Below are 14,411 nucleotides of genomic sequence, written 5' to 3' on the forward strand. Positions count from 1 at the left end.
TCTGAATTGTAAAATATTGTGAAAGAAATTCCTGATTGTGCCTTTTCTGTTTTTGTTCTATTTTTCCTTATTAGGTGAGAGTTCTTCATGTTAAACATTTGTATACAAATATGTATCAGATATACATGAAAGCAGTTTATTTTCATCTGACAAATATGTCTCCTTCAATTTTTTTGCTTTATTGATGATTTGGATAGTACCAATGGTACTTCACTCATTTTAATTATTGCAAATTTATAGTATGAGGTTTTAGTTTGTCTCTTTGATTCATAAAGGAATACAGATAATGTAGACTGTTAAGCACTTTGCTTTTTAAATCACCTTTACAAACTTGTCATTTCTTCCTCCCGAGGACTCATGGGATGGACAGCAAGATGTCCTTATTTAACAAAGTAGCACAGAGAAGTCCCACCTGGTGAAAGGCTGGGCCTACGTTACCGCTCTCCTCACTGCCTGCCTTTCTTCTGTGCTGTAACTTTAGAGGACTGGGGTAACCCAAAGAGCATATTTCTTTTACAACTCCTCAGTCTGATCAGCATGGTGTGCTTTCAGTGCTTTGCTCCTTTGCTTATTCTGTTATGTCAACTTGTGGGAGTAAAGGAAACATTAATTGGGCCTGGTGGAAATACTGTGAACTCTAGAACAAGTATATTGGCAGCTTTGAGAATTTGTGTATGGTAGTTACTTATGTTCTTATTTTATCTGTAACTTGGAAATGGGGTATATAAACAATGAAAAAAAAATTCCTGTATAATCAATAATGTTTAATAGTTCTCAAGTGTTTTTATTTTTGAACACATGTGCCCTAATTTATGCCAGAAAACTTTTATTTATGAAGACTGGCATTGAGAATATGGAGGTCGTAGGTCATAGATGAAACCTGATTTACCAAACAACTGATTTTCTTTCCATTATATCAAAGAGACAGTCTTTAAAAATTAGCTTATTAGTAATTACTGAGTGAAAGTAAAATTAGAACCCAGCTCACAGATGAGGTTAAATTTTCCCTAGCTATTTTATCCTTTTATAAAGCATCTTGGAATTTTTTGCTTTAGTGTTTATGGCAGGCATGTTTGTTTCAGGTTCCCTTGAAGATTATATTCTTCCTTTTGAGCTACTGATTGACTTAGTAGTACTATTCCAGTTTTGCAGAAATCATGTTTTTCTTCCAACAGCCATGATTGTTCAATAGTTTGTTTCTAGTCACTAAGAAATACTTTTTAAAAGAAATACTCAGATATAAATATAATTTTTAATTCTTTTTTTTTTTTTTTTTTTTGTATTTTTCTGAAGCTGGAAACAGGGAGGCAGTCAGACAGACTCCCGCATGCGCCCGACTGGGATCCACCTGGCACGCCCACCAGGGGGCGATGCTCTGCCCATCTGGGGCATCTAGCACCTGGGGCAGAGGCCAAGGAGCCATCCCCAGCACCCGGGCCATCTTTTGCTCCAATGGAGCCTCGGCTGCGGGAGGGGAAGAGAGAGACAGAGAGGAAGGAGAGGGGGAGGGGTGGAGAAGCAGATGGGCGCTTCTCCTATGTGCCCTGGCCAGGAATCGAACCCGGGACTCCTGCACGCAAGGCCGACACTCTACCACTGAGCCAACTGGCCAGGGCCTAATTTTTAATTCTTAACTGTTCAGCTTCCATAGAGACTGCACTTCCAGCTCTTGTTGTTCCCATCTTGGAGCCCTGTGGTAGTTCGGAGTGTCTCCACATTTTTGTAGATTTGCATTCTGGAATGTTCCAATTGATGCTTTATGGACTTGGTAAGTTAATAATGATATAGTCATTCAGCATAAGGAAACATTTTTAACAGCAGCTTTTTTTTTTAATTCATTTTAGAAAGGGGGGTGGAGAGAGAGAAAGGAGAGAGAGAAGAGGGGGAGGAGCAGGAAGCATCAACTCCCATATGTGCCTTGACCAGGCAAGCCCAGGGTTTCGAACCAGCGACCTCAGCATTTCCAGGTCGATGCTTTATCCACTGCGCCACCACAGGTCAGGCCAAGGAAACATTTTTAATAAAAGCAAAGTTAAGATTTTCTGCCATTGGATACTGAGAAGAGTGGCATAACTCACTGACATCTGTTCCTCGGGGCCATTTTAACTGAACTTGGGATTTTCTTGTACCAGAAGTTAAACTTTGCAATATGAAATACATTCATGTTGTTTCTCTTATGTAAAAGTAAAATTGTGGATGGCTGATGTTTTTTTGGATGAACTATTTTACCGCTAATAAATAGCTGGGTGATACAGAGATAGCTACAAGAGAGTCTCATGTCCTTCATGGCTGAATGACCATTTAAACATCTAAGATAACTTGGGGCACAGAATTCTGGAGGAAAAGATTTTTTTTTTCTGGCTTAAATTAAGTAGAAATTAAAGCTTGATTTCTTACATGTTCTGTTACTGAGTTGGTGTTCTGAAATGATGAAACACTAGGAACTTAGTGTTTTGGTATTGCTAATGGAACATTGCTCTTGCATATATTAACACATTTTCTATTTGAAATTAATATTAAGCTAGATAGAGTGATGAAAATAAAAGATTTTTAGTTATATTGTGTGGCTGTAAAGATAGATTTTTCTATGAACAGCTCATGGAAAACTGGCCACATTACTTTGAATCACATCACATTTATGATGGCTAAATGATGAGTGACACATATATGAATTACCTTTTAACCGTGGTTCCAAACCAACCAGGCAATTGTTGTCTGTTCTTTAAAACATTTAACTATTTTCTTCATTAACACAATACATACTCTTAAATAAAAAACCTAAATTATGTAAAAATGAGAGAAGCAGCAAAAGATAGTTACTCTTGGCAGTCATTATTATTTTAGGGTATGTATATTTGTCTTAGGTCCAACTACCATAACAAAGAACCAGAGTGGGTGATTTAAACCACAGTTCTGGAGATTGGAAATCTAAAAGCAGGTTGCAGCATGGTCAGGTAATGGTCAGGGCTCTTCTGTTTGTAGATGTTGGCCTTCTCACTATATGCTCACATGGCAGGGAGAGAGAGCAAACCCTCTACTCCAGGGGCCGGGAACCTTTTTGGCTGAGAGAGCCATGAACGCTACATATTTTAAAATGTAATTCCATGAGAGCCATACAATGACCCATGTACATTACACGTTATCCAGTATAAATTCGGTGTTGTCCCGGAGGACAGCTGTGATTGGCTCCAGCCACCCGCAACCATGAACATGAGCGGTAGGAAATGAATGGATTGTAATACATGAGAATGTTTTATATTTTTAACATTATTTCTTTTTTATTAAAGATTTGTCTGCGAGCCAGATGCAGCCATCAACAGAGCCACATCTGGCTCATGAGCCATAGGTTCCCTACCCCTGCTCTACTCCTTATAAGGGCCTTAATCCCATCATGAAGCCCCCAACAAACCTAATTATTACCTGAAGGAGCTACCTTCGAATACCATCATATTAAGAGTTAGGACTTCAACAGTTGAATTATGGGGTCGGGGCGGGGGATAAAATTCAATCAGTAGCAGTGCTCTTTTTATTTTTCCTTTATTTGAAATCATTTTATATTTTGCTTTTTGCTCAGCATTCTATTATTACCATTTTCTGGTGGTGTTAAAAATTCTAAGTGACATTTAGCATGCTAATCTTCAGCCAACAGCTCTTGCTTATGCCAGAGACCATTTGTTTAATAAATCAATATATACATATTTTTTTTACAGAGACAGAGAGAGAGAGTTAGAGAGAGGGATAGACAGGGACAGATAGACAGGAATGGAGAGATGAGAAGCATCATCATTAGTTTTTCGTTGCGCATCGCAACACCTTAGTTGTTCATTGATTGCTTTCTCATATGTGCTTGACCGCAGGCCTTCAGCAGACTGAGTGACCTCTTGCTTGAGCCAGTGACCTTGGGTCCAAGCTGATGAGCTTTTTGCTCAAGCCAGATGAGCCTGTGCTCAAACTGACGACCTCAGGGTCTCTAACCTGGGTTTTCTGCATCCCAGTCTGACGCTGTATCCACTGTGCCACCGACTGGTCAGGCATATTTAATTTTTTAAAGAAACTGCCACACTAGTTTCCAAGTCACATCAGCAGTGTCTGAGAGTTTTCATATCTGTACATCCTTGCTAACAATTGCTACTGTCTTTGACTATAGCCATCCTAGTGAATGTTGGTTTTTTGTTTTGTTTTGTTTTTTTACAGAGACAGAGCCAGAGAGAGGGATAGATAGGCAGACAGGAATGAAGAGAGATGAGAAGCATCATCAGTTTTTCATTGTGACACCTTAGTTGTTCATTGATTGCTTTCTCATATGTGCCTTAACTGTGGGCCTTCAGCAGACCGAGTAACCCCTTGCTTGAGCCAGCGACCTTGGATCCAAGCTGGTGAGCTTTTTCTCAAACCAGATGAGCCCGCGCTCAAGCTGGTGACCTCGGGGTCTCGAACCTGGGTCCTCCGCATCCTAGTCCGATGCTCTATTCACTGAGCCACCGCTGGTCAGGCATGAATGTGGTTTTAATTTATGTTTGCCTAATAACTAATGATGTTGAACATCTGTTCATGTGATTACTTTTTTTCATAATATGCAATGAAAACAGATTTTAGAGAAGAGAAATGAAAATACATGTACAAAATATAAGCCCCAATTTTTTATTAGTAGTGTTAACAAACTTAAATTATATTTCAATAAATATGATCAGAACAGTGTGAAAAAAAGAATTCAAAATCTATGCATGGCCCTGGCCGGTTGGCTCAGTGGTAGAGCGTCGGCCTGGCGTGCAGAAGTCCCAGGTTCGATTCCCGGCCAGGGCACACAGGAGAGGCACCCATCTGCTTCTCCACCCCTCCCCCTCTCCTTCCTCTCTGTCTCTCTCTTCCCCTCCCACAGCCAAGGCTCCATTGGAGCAAAGATGGCCTGGGCGCTGGGGATGGCTCCTTGGCCTCTGCCCCAGGCGCTAGAGTGGCTCTGGTCGCAGCAGAGCGATGCCCCTGGAGGGGCAGATTATCGCCCCCTGGTGGGCAGAGCGTCGCCCCCTGGTAGGAGTGCCAGGTGGATCCCGGTCGGGCGTATCCTGGAGTCTGTTTGACTGTCTCTCCACGTTTCTAGCTTTGGAAAAATACAAAAACAACAACAACAACAAAAAAAACTCTATGCATGTTTATCATTGAAAATACATATATTGGCAATTAATATAGAAAATTCTTATACTCAAATTTTTTGTTCCACAGTCATAACAAAACAAAATTAAGAGTTAAATGGCAATTTCATATATGCTTTGAAAAGAAATCTTGTATTTATAACATATATTTATAATTTATATTTATATTGTATTTATGATATATTTAGAATTTTTCATGTGACAGCTTATTTATTTATTTATTTAAGTGAGAGGAGGAGAGATAGACTACCACATGTGCCTTGACTGGGATCTACCCTGTTTGGGGCTGATGCTTGAATCAACCGAGCTATCCTCAGTGCTCAAGGACATCTTGAACCAGTCCAGCCACTGGTTGTGGAAGGGGAAGAGAGAGAGAAAGGGGAGTAGGAGGGGAAGAGAAGCAGATGGTTGCTTCTTGTGTGTGTTCTGACTGGGATTCGACCCCAGGACATTTGCATGCTGGGCCGGCACCCTATCCACTGAGCCAACTGGCCAGGCCCTGGTTTTTATTTTTATTTTTTATTATTTTTTAAGATTTTTAAAATTTATTTATTTATTTATTTTTTAGAGGGGAGAGAGAGAGAGAGAAAGAGAGAGAGAAAAGGGGGAGGAGCAGGAAGCATCAACTCCCATATGTGCCTTGACCAGGCAAGCCCAGAGTTTTGAACCAGTGACCTCAGCACTCCAGGTTGATGCTTTATCCACTGCGCCACCACAGGTCAGGCCCTGGTTTTTAAAGAATTGATTGATTTTACAGAGGAGGGGGGGCGAGAAGTATCAACTCATAGTTGCTTCACTTTAGTTGTTCATTGATTGCTTGTCATATGTGCCTTGACTAGGCAAGCCCAGGTTTCGAACCGGTGACCTCAACATTCCAGGTTGATGGCTCTATCCACTGCGCCACTACAGGCCAGGCATATTTGTTAATTTATCTAATGTAGCCTGACCAGGTTGTGGCGCAGTGGATAGAGCGTTGGACTGGGATGCGGAGGACCCAGGTTCGAGACCCCGAGGTCACCAGCTTGAGCGCGGGCTCATCTGGTTTGAGAAAAAGCTCATCAGCTTGGACCCAAGGTCACTGGCTCGAGCAAGGGGTTACTCGTTCTGCTGAAGGCCCGCGGTCAAGGCACATATGAGAAAGCAATCAATGAACAACTAAGGTGTCGTGACGAAAAACTGATGATTGATGCTTCTCATCTCTCTCTGTTCCTGTCTGTCTGTCCCTATCTATCCCTCTCTCTGTCTTTCTCTCTGTCTCTGTAAAAAAATTATCTAATCTAGGTTGGCTTGATGATAATACTAATTATAGGAGATAATGTATATCTTAACTGTTTCGTCTGTCTTTTAATAACATACATAGAGATGTTATATATATACCAGTCTCACAAAGATATATAGATAGGACTGGAAGTAAAGATTTGAAAGCAATTTTAGCAAGTTCAGGGTATTTGTTTTTAACTTTTATCTGAAATAAAGCAACTACTGGTATTATTCCTTCATTGGTAACAAGTTCTAGCAGTTGCTCTTGTGAAGTTAGAGTTAAATTTAAGTTTTTCAGTGAAAATAAATGTTTCCTGCATTTTATACATTTAATGTCATATATTATAACTTGGTTTTACTGCACAACTCATACAGTTTTACCATATGCAGCTCACTATACAAATGTGACAGCAACCGAACTGGTCCGTACCCTGTTCAGCAAGGCAGGCCTACTGATTTGAGCTGGATGTTGTGGCATTTTTATGTTACTGTGAATTTCTAATTTCATATTCTTATTTTCTGTAGTCATAATCACTGGAGATCAGTGAGAATTTATGAACTCTCCTTTTCACATATTCCTTTTTCACATATTATGTGGTATCCTAGCCTTAAGGATAGATAATCATATTAAAGGAGTACTTTAGAAAGCATTGAAATGAAATATGGTGGCTTAACAGAGAGAGGAGGGAAAGAAGGTAATTAATACTTACTGGCACCTGATAGGTATATCCATCACTTCACATAACAGTACAAAATTGGGACTATGTATCTCCATTGATACCAAAAAAATGAGGTACTTTTATACTTATGTATTATTTGTTCTGTTTTATAAATACTTCAGGCATTTTATAAAGGATGTTGAGATTAGTTTGCGCTGTCTTATAAACCCTAGGAAATCTCATCCCTTATAATAAACTGATATAGTTTCTCTTCCTTAATACTAGTTAATTCTACCTTATAACTAATCAAAATCATTCACATCGCAGTTTAACTCCTTAAACTAGAAATAGAACTAACAAACCAATACAAAATTGGACAAATGATTCATCATTATGGTCATGTGTCCTTTTACTAGTTCAATTAAACTTCAAATTAATGGGGATTTTTTTAGTGGTCTTCAGTAATCTATAAATCAGTAGCATACTATTAATCAGAAAATTTTATGATTTTATGATGTGGATTCTTTTTTAAATTAAGGTTTTGGCTTGGACAACAGCGTTGCAAACAATCTATAAAACATCTGCCTACAATAAGCACTGAACCGGCCTGACCTGTGGTGGCGCCGTGGATAAAGCGTCAACCTGGAATGCTAGGTCGCCGGTTCAAAACCCTGGGCTTGCCTGGTCAAGCCACATATGGGAGTTGATGCTTCCTGCTCCTCCCCCTTTTCTCTCTCTCTCTCTCTCCCCTCTCTCTCTAGTAAAAATGAATAAATAAAATCTAAAAAAAAGTAAATAAATAAATAAATATTTAAAAAAAAAAAGAACTGAAACATTGCAGCTGTCCAATTATTCAACTCATCCTATTGGAAAACTTTCTAAGAATAAGCTGTTCATTAAACTTACTCGTCTTCCACAGTGCTACATTGTAAGTATGCAAAGGGGTGATTGAGTTCAATAATTTTGTCAGTATCTTGAATGATTTATTGTTTAATTTAATTTGCAAATGTATTTTATTGGATAGTTGACTTTTGTGTGGTTATTCTTAACCCATGAGAGGAGGGAATGATGATAGGGATGGGAAAGAGGAAAATTATGTCTCTAAGAAATTATATAATAATCAGGCAGGGTTGGGGACTGTAAGATATGCCCCCATACCACACCCTAGGATTTTTCCTATAGTGAGGTCTGATTTCTGCTGGGAATGAGGCATCATCTTTGTATAAGAAGAAAAAAATTTGAAAGCAACTACTGTGAAGGTTTGGTGATGTTTTGGTGTCAGATAAATTTGTTTGGTTTTAAGGAAATACTAACTTGCATAATGCAGCCTTTTAAATACAAGCTGGGTGAAGAAGCTTTATTTTCTCATCCTTAATTTATCAAAAGGCATGTATATCCACTTTATTGATTGCATGTATCTTTCAGTGCATAGTAAGATCCTTTCTTACTCCTTTGTCACTCTTTCTAGGTGTTTTCTAGTTAGTTCCTTTGAGGTCTTTGAATTGGTTAAAATTTGCAAAGATTTGAAATATGAATTCACCCTAAATACATTTACATGTTTATAGAAATTTCTGTGTACACAAAGTAGGTATTTCTAGCTAAAAATCTAAGGTATTTGAAAAACTTAATCCAGGATTATTGGTTGAAGGTAATGAGAGTGAATTTTTTAAAGCTTTTGAGCTATATTTTTAAAAGATATATTTAGAAGGTGCCTGTATATCTTAAGTTAGGGTTATTTATGTAAACTAATAAATCTCATTGATGTGAATTTCACTTTTTTTTTTTTTCCCTGAAGCTGGAAACGGGGAGAGACAGTCAGACAGACTCCCGCATGCGCCCGACCGGGATCCACCCGGCACGCCCACCAGGCGGCGATGCTCTGCCCCTCCGGGGCGTCGCTCTGCCGCCACCAGAGCCACTCCAGCGCCTGGGGCAGAGGCCAAGGAGCCATCCCCAGCGCCCGGGCCATCTTTGCTCCAATGGAGCCTTGGCTGTGGGAGGGGAAGAGAGAGACAGAAAGGAAGGAGGGGGGGTGGAGAAGCAAATGGGCGCTTCTCCTATGTGCCCTGGCCGGGAATCGAACCCGGGTCCCCCGCACGCCAGGCCGACGCTCTACCGCTGAGCCAACCGGCCAGGGCCTGAATTTCACTTTTTTCTGAATTTTAAAACACCAGCTGTGGAACTAGATCCTCATGTGACAAAGGATTATTGTTTCAGTTCTCTGTGAGCTGCTTGGTCGACATTTGAAATGATTTGCAGAATACACAATAGTCAAATCTATGAACACACACATATCTCTTATACTCAGCCATACACAAATATAAAATGGGTATAATTTATTATTTCCTGACCTCATTCAGTATCAACAAAAAGCCAGGCTTTAGTTTTAATGACCAGTGATTTATTATAAAACAATAATAGTTTGTATCACATGGTTTAGACCAAAACTGAGTATGTTACTCTTTATTCTCCATATTTCTCACTTAGAGATGATTTATTCACAAAAGTGGAAAAATTACTACCATGGACATTAAGAACTGAGGAAAGGCTTGCTGCCTTTAGATGCCTTTCTGCCATTTCACTTTTCTCAGATTTATTAAGATATGATTTACATATAGTAAAAATTTCACTTTTTTGTGTCTTGTGTTTTAATAAATATACAGTTTTGTAACTTCCATCTCAACAGGACACAAAACAGAGCCATCACGCCCCCCACCCCCAAATTCCCTCGTGCTACTGCTCTGTAATAACATCCCTTCCCCCACTCTCCATTCTGACTCTAGTTTTGGCTTTCAGTTTAGTTTCTTTTACTTGGCATAATGCCTTTGACTTTCATCCACATTGTTGTATGTGTAATAGTTCACAGCTTTTATAGCTGAGGAGTGTTCTATGGTATATAGATGTGCCACAGCTTGTTTAACCAGTCTCCAGCTGAAAGACGTCAGTCAGGGTTTTTTTCAGTTTGGGGCAATTATCAGTAAGACTGCTATAAGCATTTGCATATAGGTTTTTTTGTGGACTTAAATTTTTATTTCTTTTGGATAAGTAACTAGGAGTTAGGTGGGTTGGGTCATACAGTATTTATTTAGCTTTATAAGAAACTGCCAAACTCATCCAGTGTGGCTGAACCATTTTGCATTCCTGGCAGCAACACATGAGAATTCCACTGCTCCACACTCCTGTCAGCACTTGATACTGGAATTTTTTTTAATTAGGCATTCTCATTTGTAATGGTATCTTATTGTATGTAATCTTAATTTACACTGCTCTCATGGCTGGTGATGTTGAATATCTTTGCATGTGCTTATTTGCCATCCATATATCTACTTTGGTGAAGTGTTCAATTTACTTTTTTATTAATTGAATTTTATTGGGGTGACACTGGTTAACATAGTCACAGGTTTTAGGTGCCACATTCTACAACACATCTTTGTACACCGTACTGTGTGTTCACCCTCCCAAATCAAGTCTTCGTCCATCACCATTTAGCCCCCCTTTCGCCCCCTCCATTTTACTTCTAATCCTTCCATTTCCTCAGGTGAATCAGTGTGATGCTTAGGTGTTGGCCAGATTTCTGAAGAGAGTATTGGGGTGTGTGGGGGGGAAGGGTAGAATGAGAGCTAGGAAAGTGTGTTGGTCAAGAGCCTTGCCTAATGGCATTTATTATTCTTACTAAAGTATTTAGCAGATTTTTCTTAAATTTCAGGTAGAACTTGAAAATAGTAAGCTGGTATAGTGAGTAAGAGCAAGGTCTCTGGAGCCAAACTTCCGGAATCAAAGCATGAGTCCATCACTTCTTATCTCTGAGGCCTTGGGCAAGTAACCTAACTTTATTGTGCCTCAGTTTCCTTATCAGAAAAATGAAGATAATTGTACTTCACAGAGTTATTAGGAGGATTAAATGTGTTAAGTAGTTAGGACAGTACATAACGCATAGTAAGCTCTCTTTTAATGTTAAATTTTGTTGATATTGTTTCAAGTAACTACAATTTTCACTTGAAAAATCAGGGCTTATTTTTATATGCTTCCAAGTATGAGAGATAGTTGTCATTTTTCTCCCACATAATAGTGGATATTTTAATGGTTAATGAGAAAGCAGGGAAATTTAAAATAGGTAACATTTTAATTTTTTTTTTTTTTTGTATTTTTCTGAAGTTGGAAATGGGGAGGCAGTCAGACAGACTCTCGCATGTGCCCGACCGGCATCCACCCGGCATGCCCACCAGGGGGCGATGCTCTGCCCATCCAGGGCATCACTTTGTTGCAACCAGAGCCATTCTAGCGCCTGAGGCAGAGGCCACAGAGCGATCCTCAGCGCCAGGCCAACTTTGCTCCAATGGAGCCTCGGCTGCGGGAGGGGAAGAGAGAGACAGAGAGGAAGGAGAGAGGGAGGGGTGGAGAAGCAGATGGGCGCCTCTCCTGTGTGCCCTGGCCGGGAATCGAACCCGGGACTCCTGCATGCCAGGCTGACGCTCTACCACTGAGCCAACCAGCCAGAGCTTAAAATAGGTAACATTTTAGAAAACCATAGCAGACCTGCTATACTTAAGCATAAAGTTTTTATAATTTATTAGCTGAGATATGAATATGAAGAACACCTAATGTGAATAGTCTAAATGTTCTATTTGCTATAGTTTATGCTTGCTATAGTTTATAGTTTATTGTTCGTTAATCTTTTAGAAAATTATATATTTACTAGGAATGCTTTTTCTGACATCATGATTGATTTTTCCTTGTTTAAAGAAAAAAGACATTAGATTTATAATTCTGAGCCCTACTTGATATAAGGAGGGAGACATCCAACACCTATTATTTCTGAGTCTCATTTCTGATTTGGGCCTTTGTAGGTTGTAGAGATGTTAGAGGTTCCCAATAAACCCACACAGCTGTCATACAAGTACTACTTCATGTCTGTGAGCGCTGCAGAACGTGAAGACAGCCCTGTCGTGGCACTCCTGATGCAGCAGTTCAAGGACAACATCCAGGAATTGATTTTACGTACAAAAACTGGGAAACAGCCTAGAACCAGTACCAAGCGCAAGGTATGATCACATGTGGAAATGGGCACAGAATTTGTGCATTAACTTTGTTGTATTCTTAAACTTTTTAATATGGGAAAGAGTACGGTTTTTAAGAAACAGGGCAGCAATAAGGTTTAAGTACCAATTGTCTTAAAAATGCTTCTCTTTTGGCCCTGGCCAGTTGGCTCAGTGGCAGAGCATCGGCCTGGCGTGCAGGAGTCCCGGGTTCGATTCCTGGCCAGGGCACACAGGAGAAGCGCCCATCTGCTTCTCCACCCCTCCACCTCTCCTTCCTCTCTGTCTCTCTCTTCCCCTCCTGCAGCCAAGGCTCCACTGGAGCAAAGTTAGCCCGGGCGCTGGGGATGGCTCCGTGGCCTCTGCCTCAGGCGCTAGAATGGCTCTGGTCGCAACAGAGCAACGCCCCAGATGGGCAGAGCATCGCCCCCTGGTGGGCGTGCCGGGTGGATCCCAGTTGGGCGCATGTGGGAGTCTGTCTGACTGCCTCCTTGTTTCTAACTTCAGAAAAATACAAAAAAATGCTTCTCTTTTAATTAATTATACATCATTTTCCATAAGAGAGCTTATTAAATACACAGTATTTACTACTAAATTTCTCTTGTTTAGGCCAATATTTGCTCAATAAATATTTGTTGAATGAATAAGATTTTTTGTTAACCTTGAGCTTTGTTATAATAGTTTAACTGCCTTAACTAATTGCATCACATGTACTGTTTTTACTGTGTTCTTTACTTAAATTCTAGTTGTCTGATGATTCCTGCCCAATAGAACCTAAGAGAACCAAACGATCAGGAGAAATGTGTGCCTTCAATAAAATTCTAGCTCACTTTGTTGCTGTGTGTGATACAAATATGCCATTCGTAGGACTTCGGTTGGAGGTAATTTTTGGAAATTTTGGGTACTCTAAATCAGCGGTTTTCAACCTTTTTCACTTGGGGACTGGTGAAAATAGAATTATTTCAGAAACCGCTAGGGCGGAAATCACCCTGAGCATAAGCGAACTCTACATAGATCATTGGGTCTATAATTTTCATATAACATTAAGGTGGTTAATTCTTTCATAGACTGGCACAAAATATCTGGCGGCCCAGTCCATGGACCAGTGGTTGAAAAACAGTGCTCTAAATGAAAAAAATAATTTTTAAAATGCTTTGCTAAAGCACATGATTCCATTAGGTCAGTGGTCGGCAAGCTACAGCTCGCGAGCCACATGTGACCTAATAGCATGAGACGTTTTTAGCAAAGGCCAGCTTAGGAGTACTCTAATTAAGTTAATAACAATGGACCTACCTATATAGTTTAAGTTTAAAAAATTTGGCTCTCAAAAGAAATTTTAATCATTGTACTATTGATATTTGGCTCTGTTGACTAATGAGTTTGCCGACCACTGCATTAGGTGAATCAGAATGAATGTCATCTTGTTCATTTGAGGGGAGGGGTTGAAATTGTGGCATCTTGTGGTATACATGCAAAATAACCTAAATTATTTTATCTCTCTGATTCCAAATTGTGGGCCTTCTGTTAGAAATGGAAAGTAAATCTTTCCCAATTTAAAAAAAAGGACAATTTTTTGAGAGTTAATGTCTTGGATACCTCTTAGTAGAAGCATTTTTTTTTCTTTTTGTATTTTTCTGAAGCTGGAAACGGGGAGAGACAGTCAGACAGACTCCCGCATGCGCCCGACCGGGATCCACCCAGCACGCTCACCAGGGGCAAAGCTCTGCCCACCAGGGGGCGATGCTCTGCCCCTCCGGGGCCTCGCTCTGTTGCAACCAGAGCCACTCTAGCGCCTGGGGCAGAGGCCAAGGAGCCATCCCCAGTGCCTGGGCCATCCTTGCTCCAATGGAGCCTTGCTGCGGGAGGGGAAGAGAGAGACAGAGAGGAAGGAGAGGGGGAGGGGTGGAGAAGCAGATGGGCGCTTCTCCTATGTGCCCTGGCCGGGAATCAAACCCGGGACTCCCGCATGCCAGGCCGACGCTCTACCACTGAGCCAACCAGCCAGGGCCACATTTTTTAACTCTGGTAGACATGGTTAGTTGATAAAAGGGTGGCTTATTTTTTGATTTGGTGAAGCTATACATACTGCTTACACACAAATAAAATTGGGTTTGTTTCTGAGAAGCAGGTCAGAAAGAATAGTAAACTGAATTTATTTTGTCACCTGGAAGAAGCAATAGACTTATGCAAAATTAGTGTATTTTAAGAAGACAGTTGTGATAGTCCAGCATTATACCCAAACATGCAAGTAAAGGGAGAGATAACAGACAGAATCTGTATTTTTCAAAAAGGGTTTTAGACAAGGT

The 14,411-nt window shown here is 40.3% G+C and overlaps 1 protein-coding gene and 1 non-coding gene across 2 annotated transcripts in view; one reads left to right on the forward strand and one right to left on the reverse strand.

Annotated features, from left to right (window-relative positions):
- The window catches only part of MED14 (mediator complex subunit 14), an 83,232-nt gene that overhangs the window by 32,748 nt on the left and 36,073 nt on the right, over positions 1–14,411 (forward strand). The window contains 6 exon segments of the mRNA XM_066250520.1: positions 1,643–1,768; positions 6,936–6,954; positions 7,608–7,665; positions 7,896–7,997; positions 11,917–12,111; positions 12,852–12,986. Of these exon segments, the coding sequence (XP_066106617.1) occupies positions 1,643–1,768; positions 6,936–6,954; positions 7,608–7,665; positions 7,896–7,997; positions 11,917–12,111; positions 12,852–12,986 (635 nt within the window).
- Positions 1,541–1,616, reverse strand: TRNAA-UGC (transfer RNA alanine (anticodon UGC)). Its single transcript has one exon. It is a non-coding gene; the product is annotated as a tRNA-Ala (tRNA).

This window comes from Saccopteryx bilineata, chromosome X, assembly GCF_036850765.1.
Source record: "Saccopteryx bilineata isolate mSacBil1 chromosome X, mSacBil1_pri_phased_curated, whole genome shotgun sequence".
In the NCBI taxonomy this organism is placed as follows: Eukaryota; Metazoa; Chordata; class Mammalia; order Chiroptera; family Emballonuridae; genus Saccopteryx; species Saccopteryx bilineata.